The 12,912-nt window shown below is 32.9% G+C and overlaps 2 protein-coding genes across 2 annotated transcripts; both read right to left on the bottom strand.

Moving 5' to 3' along the window:
- Positions 1-1,276: 1,276 nt before the first annotated feature.
- Positions 1,277-2,220, bottom strand: LOC306638502 (olfactory receptor 4P4-like; the record flags this gene model as incomplete). The annotated part of the gene is given in 2 exon segments (XM_079101747.1): positions 1,277-1,303; positions 1,306-2,220. Coding segments are annotated over 2 exon segments (927 nt in total). The 5' UTR covers positions 2,206-2,220.
- A 7,970-nt stretch (positions 2,221-10,190) lies between these two features.
- LOC306638983 (olfactory receptor 4P4-like) lies at positions 10,191-11,348 on the bottom strand (the record flags this gene model as incomplete). Its single annotated transcript, XM_079102432.1, has 1 exon — positions 10,191-11,348. One exon carries the CDS (start codon positions 11,346-11,348, stop codon positions 10,410-10,412), a length of 939 nt encoding a protein of 312 aa, XP_078958558.1. The 3' UTR covers positions 10,191-10,409.
- Between the last annotated feature and the right edge of the window lie 1,564 nt (positions 11,349-12,912).

Raw genomic sequence — 12,912 nt, 5'->3', positions numbered from 1 at the left:
CTTTGGTAGAAGGGTCATTTTGATAATATTAATTCTGCCTTCCAAGTACATGGGAGATTTTTCCATCAAATATGGTTTTCTTCAATTTCTTTCTCTAGTGTTCTGTAGTTTTTGTTGTAGAGATCTTTCACTACTTCTGTTGGATGGATTCCTAAACATTTTATTTTTTTAGGCAATTATGAACAGAGTGGTTTTCCTAATATCTCTTTCAGTGGATGCATCACTTATGAATAGAAATGCAATTAAATTTATGTGTATTGATTTTATATCCTGCTACTTTGCTGAATTCATTTATTAGTTTTAGAAGTTTTCTAGTGGAGTTTTCTGGATCATCTAAATATAGAATCATGTCATCAGCAAATAGTGACAGCTTGAGTTCTTTTCCTATTTGTATCCCTTTAATTTCTTTGGTCTGTCTAATTGCTCTGACTAATGTTTGAAGGACGATGTTGAGTAGAAGTAGTGAAAGAGGGCATCCCTGTCTTGTTCCATGATTTTGAATTCTGGTTTTAAAAAACAGTATTCTTTGCATGTCTGTGTCAGCTCCAAACTGAGTTTTTCTAGCATGTTTATCATATAGTTAGAAAGCATCTTGGGTTCCCAACTCAATAAATAATAATTTTTTTCAATTTTTTGTTTCATTTCCTTTGCAGATTTAAAAGCTCTTAAACCAATACATAAAACAGTAATGAATTTATTTTCAGTTTCCTGATCGATTTTACACTATTTTCACAATTTTGTATTGTTTCCCCTATTGGACATTTAGGGCAGTTAACATTTAAGAACTTCTTTAAATAAATCCTATTATACCAACTTCTGACTACACACAATTCAAATTCTACTTTGGTCCTTAGGAGAACATCCTATCATAAATTAAAACTTGATGTTTAACTTATGCATTTTAATTTTACCACTGCACAAAAATATTTCACTATGTGTTCTGGTACTAAAAATCTGAATTTTAAGTTAAAATTTTTCTTTTTTGCTGTTGGTAATTCACTGTTCAATATAGCAGTGTCATAATTACTATGGGCCAGATTACTTTTATAATATAGTCTTTTCTCACAGTATTATGTAAAATTGATTAAATTTCCAACACATTTTTGTACAATAGAATTATTATTTCATATATCAATTGCTTCAAAACTTCTAAATAACTGTTTTCTCACTAATGAAGTTTTATTGGTGACAAAATTAATCTGTGAGACATTTTCATTTTCTAACTCTGAATCAATCTCTTTGATTCCACATAATGCCTCTTTATTTCTTTCTTTATTTATTTTTCATTAGTTATGTTGATTGACACCAGACTTTTCTCATGGCATTTTTCATTTCAGTATTTCTCAAAGTGTAGATTAAGGGATTGAACATAGGAGCGATGATAGTGTAAAATAGTGCAAACACTTTATCTTCAGGAAAAGTGGTTGGAGGTCTAAGGTAAGAAAAGATTGCAGGTCCAAAAAATATAACTATCACAGTGATATGAGACCCACATGTAGAGAGGGCTTTACGTCTTCCTTCAGCAGAGTGATTTCTTAATGTGAATAATATCACAACATAAGAAATAAATAACACCACAAATGTCACTAAGGTAACCACTCCTGAATTAGCAAGCACAAGGACACCCGTGATATAGGTGTCAGTACAGGCAACTTTCAGCAAAGGAAAAATATCACAAAAGTAATGATCGATTTCATTAGGGCCACAGAAGGGCAATAGGATTGCAATGGAAACCTGAGGAAAGGAGTGGGCAGCCCCACCAGCCCAAGCAGCTAAAACCAGGAAATTGCATTTCATCCTGTTCATGATGATGATGTAGTGGAGAGGTTTGCAGATGGCTACGTAATGATCAAAGGCCATGACTGTGAGGATTAGGACTTCTGTCATTCCAAAGAAGTGCATGGCAAAGACCTGTAACATGCAGTGGCCATAGGAAATGGTTTTCCTTGTCACTAGTAGGTCACTGATAAATTTGGGAGTCACACAGGAGGTAAAGCAGATATCCACAAAAGACAGGTGGCTGAGGAAATAGTACACTGGGTGGTGAAAGAGAGGGCTGCATTTAATGGAGATGAGGATCAGAAGGTTTCCCACCAAAAGGGCAACATAACAGGTTAAGAAGAGAAAAAAGCAAAATATTTGTATGTCTTGATCATAAGAAAGTCCCAACAGAATGAATTCAGAAATATTTCTCTGGGTCTCCATATATTTCAATTAGGTATAAATTGTAAGCACATAAGTGAAATATCTGAAAATAAAAGAAATAAAATCATTATATGATGAGAATCATATCAGTAAGATAAAATTTACAAAAATAAACAATAACATTAATTATTCCTGACATATATAATTAAGAGTTTCAGAATTATGTCTCTTATTTAGAAGCCTATTGTGTAAAAGCAGTGTATAAGAATAATGAAATTTTTAGCTTTGCAAATAATGATTAAGGAAATTTTTCATAGTGCACTCCCTTAATTCCAGTGGATTGGGAGGCTGAGGAAAGAGGATCACAAGTTCAAAGCCAGTCTTAGAAACTTAGTGAGACACTGAAAAACTTAATGAGACCCTCTTTCTAAATAAAAAATAAAATAAAATAAAATAATAGGGTGGGATGTGGTTGAGTGCTGCTGGTTCAATCCCTGGTACCAGATAAAAGAATATTTTAAATGCACCCAGAACAGTGTCACACACCTGTAATCCCAGCAGCTTAGTGGCTGAAGGAAGGAGAATCACAAGTTCAAGACCAGCCTCAGTAACTTAGTGAGCCTCTGTCTTAAATTTAAAAAACATAAAATGGTCTAAGGATATGGCTCAGAGGTAGAGTGCACCTGGGTAACAAAAATCAATCAATCAACCAATTGATCTTTGATCACAAAGAAAAAAAATTACTATAATTTTATTGTATAAATATCAAGTGTAAGTTTTAGCACATTTTAATATATGTACCTTATCTATTGGTTCAACTCTCTTCTGTTTGGATGATTATTTTTTCAATTTTCTGTGAATTTATCCACAGAAAATCAGATTCATTTAAAATAAATCAGCTTGAATTGTTTAATATGTGTAAAGGGTAATCTTCCCTGTCTTGGAACAAACACTACAATTTGGGCAGTTAAAACTAATGTTGTATCTGATATATTAAAAAGCAAAGAATAGTTGAAAGCTACATACCAGAACACAGACTGTAAGTTGGCTGAGAATGTGAAAAATAATAAGTAATTCTTTCATTTTTTCTACCATGTAAACATGGTTTTTTTGCATAATTAAAATATAATTGAAATTTGTTATCACAAAAAGTAAAGAATATATAAAATAGAATGCCCAAGCATATATTGATTGTTCATATTTTGTGACTGTTCCTAGGAATTTCATGAGTTTCACATTCAATGTAGAAAACAAAGTTCAATACAAGATGATTGGGGATGTAGCTCTCAGTGAGACTGCTGTCAACAATCAGTGAAGTTTTCCCTTTTTATTTGTTACATTAAATGAGTGGTTACAGATTCACAGTTTTGCATCCTTTGCATGCTGTTGAATCATTATTTATGAGAGAATGCACTCTCAGGAGTTATTTCATCCCAGATGCAGAATTAATTCCTAGTCAATGGGAAAGCACACTCTAGAGAACATTAACTACCTAAGTGGCTTCTGATGTGGCCACTGTTTCTAAGTCCTTCAAATAACTATTTAAAAACACAGAATGCTTTTGTAGCAAAGTTATCTAGAAGGCATCATCTGCTAGTTATTCAAAAATTTAAAATCTGTCTTTATGAATATTTTTGATGATAACTAGATCATTGGTATGGCATTAAAAATGAACAAACTGTGAAAAAATAATTAAATTTAATATTCAACTCTAATTTTCATCAAGGAGAAAAATTTCAGCATGCTAATATTCTGACTCATAGATTGCTGAAAACTTCTTAATCTATATTTGTTTTGCTGTTTTTGTTTCATAAAGCACAAATACTTATCCAGCTCATAGTGTTCAGAAATGAACAGTGCATAAGCAAAGTTTATTTAGTGCTTCAATGGCCAATATTCTCCTTACCTCATTACAAACTATGCTGAGTCTCTGTTTAGTAGACTTAATTAGGTCATAATTCTCCTTTGCAGATTTACTTATCTATGACAAATTGCTTTAAAGATCATTGTTACACATGTAGGTATTGAACTACCTAAACCGGATGTTTCTCAACATAGCCAAACCCCTGGTTTTCAATAAATAGACTAGATCAAGAGGATATAAGTAATTTCTGAGGACCACTAAATAATACAGATTGATGTGCGTTATCATGTTCAACAACTGTGAGAGAAAGTAGTTTGGATGCTCATCTCTGTAGAAAATGATATGCCAGGTAGTAGATTAGTGAAACACCCACATGGCTTTCTGAATATTTATGTGAACACTTGCAGTTATATAAACATGTGGTCCATCATTTTTTATTCAAAATCAGTTTGAAATAACTTTCCTTCGGTTTCAGCAATTAGTGTATCCCTTAAGTCAGGGATCTGTCTACTTTCTGGATCTTTATAGGTGTTCAATCCATAGCAGCCCCTAAAATTCTATTCTCTATTATGAGGGAACACAGTATTTTAATCAGCCCTGTCAGCAGACTTAACAGATACAGGTGAATTCAGTCAGGTGAGGAGAATTATTGCCACTAAAACAGATAAGTGTCTTGTCCATGTTTTCCAAGTTCTCTCATTAATAGTGAAAAGAAGAAAAGTTTTGCATTCACTCTAAAAATTGCTGAAATATCGGCAACAACAAAAAAAGAGGCAGAAACAATGCATATCAAACTAAGTGGATGGTGAGCTGTTTTGATTCAATTTGCTTTTCTTTAGCAGTAATTCTCAGACTATTAATATTTTTTTAAATTATATATTTTCATTTTGGCAAATTATACATATTTAGAGTATAACTTATTCTATTCAGGATCCCACTCTAGGGGTTGAACATGATGCACTGTTATCTCAGACATTTTTAAGATTCAGATGTTTGATACTAAGTGAAAAGTGCTGTATTTCCTTTTTTCTCTTTGGATGTAGTTATTTAAAATTGACTTAGAAGCTCAAATCTGAGCACTCTTGCCAAAATTCTGAGAGAATTTGATCACCCAGTATAAGCATAGAAACTATTCAAACAGTATTTTCAACAATTTTATTGAAGGTTTTTTTTTCTATATAGCAATAAAATTTTGTAAGGAACCATATAAAGAGTTAATTTTCATTTTTTCCATATAATTTGGTAACCCTACTATATCATAAAGCCTCATATTCTAGTTCTATAAAATTATGTAATTATTACATAATTAAGAAATATATTTAGTAATTCAAGAAATAATTAAAACCATAATGACATTCATGTTAATAACCACACATATTAGTTTCCATTTTTATATTTTCAAGTGATCATTTATTAATATTATCATGTACACATACACAACCAAATCCATTTTAGGAACAACAAAGGAACTGGGGATGTATATACATAGCTTAATGGTAGAACACTTGTCTAGCAGGTACAAAGGCGAGTCCCCTCCCCAGTTCTGGGGAAGAGAAAAAGCAGAACAGTAAAGAAAAATCCAAAAATAAATTTAATTACAGCGATCAGAATTAATATCAATTTTGGCAATTCATTATTTCAACGGATTAAAATTACTCTGAGAATTTGGTTATCATAAAATGTTTCTTCATGCCATTAGCTTGAGGTTTTTCTTATACTGTTTCTTTGGCAGTATTGCATGCACACACAAAAAACTCTGCATTAACTTTTGATTGTGCCTAAGGCATTTCTTAGAACCTAAGACATTTCTTTATTGTTTTTACCATGAGTTCCAATTTTCTTCCAGTTATCACCATCATCTGGTATGCTAGATAATAACTTACCTTAGTGGAATCAGATAAATTTAGTTCATTTCAGGAAGACAAGTGTCTTGAAAATAAGGAAATTATTCATCACTGAAGACGTTCCCACATTCCCTGGGTTGTTCTCTGATAAGAACATGGAAGAAGATATATAAGCACTAGAATGGGACTTAAGAAGTTCATTGCAGCTTTAAGATTTCACTAGGCTGATATGACCTCTTCTCTTTCTCGACTGGAAATCTGCTTATGAATAATGTACAATTAACAATAAAATTTATCAGAGCATTTTAAATTAATTAAATTTTCCCATTCAATAATAAAAATTATAGTCCTAAGAATGAAATTAAATGAAATGAATTAGTCTATCTCCAAAAGCAGTTGCATAGATAATCTATAGACAATCAGGTCTAAGAAATGGTCACATCAGTTTCAAGTTTCAACAGTAAGATACTATTACACTGAGATATTTAGTCTAATTTTTCCTTGTATGTAAATCTGAAATAAAATGCTAAGATTTGCCAATCAGCAATTCAAACATGCACATCAATTTTCTAAAATTAGTTTGGAATCTTGACATGCTTAGAAACGTTTAAAGTGTGCATGGTAATTGGAACTTACATATTCCTTAATCATTTTGCAGGCAAGAAGTGTATCCTCAGTCAAAAAGCAAAGTATTTTGAATACAACCAGAGAAAATGACATTTTAAGTCCTAGGAGCAATTTATTTCATGAATTTCCTTGAAGAAAATGTGGTTCAAAAGAGCATAACATAAACTTATGTGACAAGAATTACTATATCTTTGAAAACTCTCAATTCTCAAAGGATTTCTGAAAATGTCGTCACCATGTGATACTGTCCAATGTGAAGTCCCTGGTGCCTATGAGTTTTTTCTGCCTTTAATCACTTTTTTTTTTTTTTTTTTTTTTTTTTGGTAGTTTGACTCTGACACTGTTTCTCTGGAGTTAACAAAATGTTCTAGTCAGACAATGGAAACACTGCCTCATCTGAGCTCAGCCAACTTTTGAAAGAATGAGGAAAATAATATAGCATGAAGTAATACTGAGTTAGCAAGGCAGGCATTTACAACCCAACTGTAAGTAATATAGGTAATTATCAAGGGAAACCTTCATACCTAGAGTAGATGGGTGATAAAAGTAGTGGCTAGTGAGATCAGAACTGCCATCAGGTGGTCAATAGGACCTAAACTTGATGGAATATATGGTTGGGGAATGGAAGACAGAGGAAAAGACAAAAACAAAAACAGCATTCTACATATGATAGTAGAAATGGTATAAAATTGAGAACATAATGAAAATATCAGAAGAAATCAACACTCAATGTACAGATAACTGTTATTTTATCACTTTTTTCTCCTATGTCACTTCATACACACTTATCCAGCATCGACCCAAAACATGCTCATGAAGTTCAGTTCACCAATTCCCCTCCATCATATGCAAATCCATATATTATTCATCCCTTTTGCACATGTAAATTTTCAGGGAGTTTATGTTTATATTTTATGTAGTATAAAATCTTACCTATTATAGAATAATCATAACACCTTATTGAGAAATACTGCATATTTTAAGTCTGTCATAACATCTAGTGCACACAATGATGTATAGTTTGGCATAATTGCTATCAATTCTACTGTGCAGATACAAACACACGTTTCTGGAGTTTGAGTGACAGCACAGCTAATGCACAGGAAAAGCACAAATATGTGGGTTCTTTGGGTGAAAGACACAGGTAGTTTTAAGTTGATTGCTTATATCCAGGCTTTATAAATTAGGTAACATGAGGAAATTGTAGATTCAAGCACTTTAGGACAAATAATGTGAGAAGACTGCGTGTTACCGGTTGTCATTTCAACAGAATGTCTGACACTGAGCAAGTGTCCATTAAACTATAGTAGTCATACAAAGAAGAAAACAGCAGTTCATATCTATTCCTACACACACACACACACACACAGGATGACCCTTAGGGTTAATGTGCATTTTCCAGAATTTTCTGAGCTATAAGCATATTTGCACACTTTATATTCTTTGTTTTCCCAATGGACTTGCTTTATTATTTCAACCAACTTGTATAATCTGAGGTTTGGTCATGTCTTTGTGAACATCAGTGCACTTTCCTTTTCACATCTGATGTTGATTCCACTGTATAAAAATGACATAATTGGCTTGCCATTTCCCAAGTGTCAGATTTTTAAAATTGTATCTGTATTTTGGCTCCCATTGATTAGTTGCTATAACAATTTGTGTACCAAGATTTTCCAGAAAAATGAATCTTTTTCTTGACTAAATATGAAGAAGCAAACTGGTTGGTCATGTTGGAAGAGTACGTTCAATATGTTAATAAAGTTCCCAAACTGTTCTCCAGAACAGTTCTACCATTTTAAGTCTCCATTTCATGGGTTTGTTAATTCTGATCTCCCCACATTCTTGCAAACTCTCATAATGTTCAGTTTTACTTTCAGGCACTCTACTGAGTAGGTAATAAGATCATAGTGCTTTAATTTGCATTAAAGTTTAATGGTGCTTACAATATTTTTGTGTACTTATTCTCAATGTATATATTTTATTGGTAAAATAAGTGTTCAAAATATTGGCTCATTTTCATTGGCTCTTTCATTTTCTTTATGGGTTTTGTGATATGTCCATGTATACTGAAAGTTGTTTAGTAGTTATATAATTTTAAAATGGTTTCATCCAATATATAATTTGTTTTTATTCTATTAACAATCTCGTTCTTTCAGCAAATATTTTAATTTTGATGAAATCTATGTAGCCATTTTTTCCCTTTTTTAGGATACTTTTGGTATACTATTTAAGAATTCTTTGACTAATTTAAATTCATGAAGGTGTTCTCTTTGCTTCATTCTAGAGACTTTAGACATTTGAATTTTATGTATGTATCTGGATTCATTTTTATTATTTTCATACATGACAGGAGAAATAGGTAAAGGGTTTCATCAGCCACATACAGAAGCTCAGTTGCTCCATCAACATTGGTTGAACAGATGATATTGTCTCACCTGAATTGCCGAAAGACCTTTGTTGAGAGTTCTTAGAACATAGAGTATCAATCTGATTTTGAAATTTCTTACCTGTTGCATTGATCTACCTCCCTGCATTTATGAGGATACCATATTGCTTTGAGTCCTGCAGCTTTATAGTATATTTATAGTCCTGTAGCTTTATAGTATATTTATAGTAAATTGGGTAGTCTAAGTTCTTAAATATCACTCTGCCTGAAGTTTTTGAGATAATTTGTATTTTTAATTATTTTTTAAATTTGTTATAATTAGTTGTACATGACAGTAGAATGCATTTACACATTTTGACAACTCATACATGAATGGAATGTAATTTCACATTTTTCTGATAGTACATATTGTAGGATCACATCAATCATGCAGTCATACACGTACATGAGGTAATAGTATATGTTTCCCTCTACTGTCCTTCCTAGCCCCATACCCCTTCCCCTCCCTTCATTCTCCTCTATCTAATAAAGGTAACTCTATTTCTCCCTAGTGCTCCCTGCTTATTATGAATTAGCATCTGCATATCAAAAAAAACATTCGGCCTTTGGTTTTTTGTGTTTGGTTTATTTAAATAATCTGTACGTTAAGCATTTCAATACAATGTTAGAATATTGTTTTATTTGAAACCATGATCTTATGCATGGTAACTACGTGCTCTACCAGTGACCCACTTCTCCATCTCAAACAAGTCCTATTTTTTTTCCAGAAATTTATAAAGAAAAGATATTTGATCATTGAAAAGAATATTTTAATTCTATAGGCATCTACAAATATCCAGATATATGAGTTCTATAGTAAAGTGTAAATGTGTAACTTTAATTTTGATGGTAATGGACAAAATTAATTTATGCATACTCTGGGTCAAATAAGTGAAGTTTCCACAATATCTCTGCACTTATTCTTTTGACAAGAATGTCCATAATTCCCATACATTTGCTAGTAGGGAAACATCCTGCCTTCCAAACACAATACCATTTCAACTCTATAGTTTATTGTAATCTTATACCCATTTGTTTAAAATGAGAAATATATTACTTGATTACCCAACCTATATCAACATCACATTTTCATTACAATACAAAGGGGAAATTTTTAGCAAGTATTTGTCATTAATAAAATTTTGTGATTTTTAAAATAATCTCATTAAAATGATCTTAGAAATTATTTCTATATAACCATTTCTTCCCATTTCTATATAAACATTACTATAAATACAAATAATGTATCTTTGAGAACTTATGTACATAAGTTTTGCTTTTGAAATTTCTAAAATGAATATGAAATATCTTTAACAAACAGAAAATGTACTTTATAAATCTTTTTGATGTGAAACACAGAAAGCAAGGTCAATAAACTTTAGGACAGATGCAACTGGGATGAGAGCAGTTGGGAATAGTTGGAGATTCACTCCTGGACCAAAGACAAGAAAGCTGAACTGCAGGTATCAACCTGTGGAAAGGTACTGAGAAACGGATGTGTGTCTCAGATGACATGCCTCCCAGTCAAAAATGGTTTCTGGCACCAAACTTTCCTCAGGGCCTTCTTCATCTCCATGTTTCTTAGTGTGTAGATCAGAGGGTTGAACATGGGAGCAATGATGGTGTAGAAAAGAGCAAACACTTTGTCCACTGGAAAAGTGGTGGCGGGTCTAATGTAAATGAAGAGAACAGGCACGAAGAACAAAACCACAACAGTCAGGTGGGAACTGCAAGTGGAAAGAGCTTTGCGGCGGCTCTCTGCGGGGTAAGCCCTGATGGTGCATAATATCAAAAAGTAAGACAGCATCAGAACCACAAAGGTCACCAACCCCATCATGCCTGAATTGGCCACCACCAGGATTCCAACTGTGTGTGTGTCAGTGCAGGCCAGTTTCAGCAAAGGGTACACATCGCAGAAATAGTGGTCTATTTTATTGGGGCCACAGAAGGGTAGGTGGAAGATGAGGAGGCCCTGAACCAAGGAATGCAGAAGTCCCCCAGCACAGCAAGCAATGACCAGAGCATTACATCTCTGCCTGCTCATGAGGCTGGTGTAGTGCAGGGGCTTGCAGATGGCCACGTAGCGGTCATAGGCCATCACCGTGAGAATTAAGATCTCGATGCCCCCAAAAATGTGCATGGTAAAAAGCTGTGCCATGCAGTTATTATAGGAAATCATGTTCCTTTCTGCCAGCAAGTCTGTGATTAGCTTGGGTGTCACTGTAGAGGTGTAGCACAGGTCTGAGAGAGCAAGATAATTAAGGAAGAAATACATGGGTTGGTCCATTAGCTGACTGCATGTGATAGAAATCATTATTAGTGTGTTTCCCATCCAAATAGCTATGTAACAAAATAAGAACAATAGAAAACACAGGTTTTTAATTTTCTTGTTCCGGGATAGTCCCAACAGTATAAATTCTGTGATGTTATGGGTATTTTCCATGATCCAGTGAAGTTCAGGTACAATAGATTTGGCTGAAAAAAATGACAAATCATCATGAGAAATACTGATTTACCTCAGTATGAACTTTAGTATTATAGAATGACTTCATTTATTTAACCATATCCCTTATATTATTAAGTATTTAGTTCATATGGCTAGGCAAGCTATATAACTTACCATCCTATTCAGGTTGTATTTTATACTGAAAGGAAATAATTTTAATGTTTGGTTTTGCTTAAGGCATAAACAAAAATGTGCAGTCACCCTCTGCATGTTACGGGAAGGTTAGCTTCATGACGAAGCTCGTCCTGTCCTGGAGTGACATGCCTGCTCACAGTTTCAGAACAATGCAGCCTGTGAGGGGCATCTTGCAAGCCAAGGTGGAATCCCATCTTCATTTAAGCTTTTAATTTTTTATTGTAAAATTTTATTCTTTAAATATTTAGATATTATATCTTGCTGATTAAATGGTCTGATCCCAAGGTAAATATTGCATTTGCTTCTACTCAGTCCTGACCTTGGACTAGATAACATTTATATTTATCAACAGTGTAGTAAGGAAGAAAGAGAATATAGTACTCTTTGAAGTCCAAGAGGAAATAATACTTTTTTTGGCTTATACAGATTTAAAAAATAGTACTCATCAAATATTTAGAGTTGAAAAATGTATATTTCCAGCTAGAGGCAGGAACAACAATAATAAAAAGTTACAAATGGCACTTAGCATACAGTGGACTTCAATAATTACTTAAAGTATTTAAGTGATTATATGACTTAACCAATTATTTTAGTTTTATTTTATAAAAAAGACTAAATTATTGATTTTAGAAATAAAGATTTTGTAAATACTACATCCCAAGGACCATTTTTTAGAATATCACATTTATTTTTAGGATTCTATAATCAGAAAAAAATCATTTTAAAAATAGCCATTGTTCAGATTATTGTTATATTCATTTCCCATTAATTTGGCAATATGCTTTTATAGTATTCAGTATACCTTGGATACTATCCATGGGTTTATGATAACTTTAAAATTTTGTTTATATAACTTTGAAGCCAAACATAATTTATATATTGATGAAAATAATAAAATTTGTACTAGGAAAAATTTCATTACTTAATATGCAGGATGATTTGAAATCCCCCCTCTTTCTCTCTCTCTCTGATCTTAACTAGATTCTACACCTACACAATGGATAAATAATTAAATCTCACTGTTTTCCCTGTTTCTCTTATATTAATATTCTTTAAAACAAACTTTGCTATGTTAATTTATATGCCTTGGTATCCAGTTCTTTTCTAGACTCTAAACCGTCCTATTTCTTAAAAGATAAGGATTGTGTCATTTTTCCAGAACTCCATAAGGTCTGTTCATGGTTGATTATTTGAGTCTCAGAATATGATAGAAGGATGCATCAGGTCACAGACTGATTTTCCATGCCTTCTTTTCATAAATAAGTGATTTAAGTCACCTGTTAGGGTTGAGTTTCAGAATGCCCCACTCTCGGACCTTTCTCTTCCTATTAATAAGACATAGCACAGCTTCCAGGGCATGCCTCCT

Source organism: Sciurus vulgaris (assembly GCF_902686455.1).
Source record: "Sciurus vulgaris genome assembly, chromosome: 11".
Lineage (NCBI taxonomy): Eukaryota > Metazoa > Chordata > Mammalia > Rodentia > Sciuridae > Sciurus > Sciurus vulgaris.
Note: the sequence above shows the minus strand (reverse complement) of the source record. Positions and strands in the feature narration are given on the sequence as shown.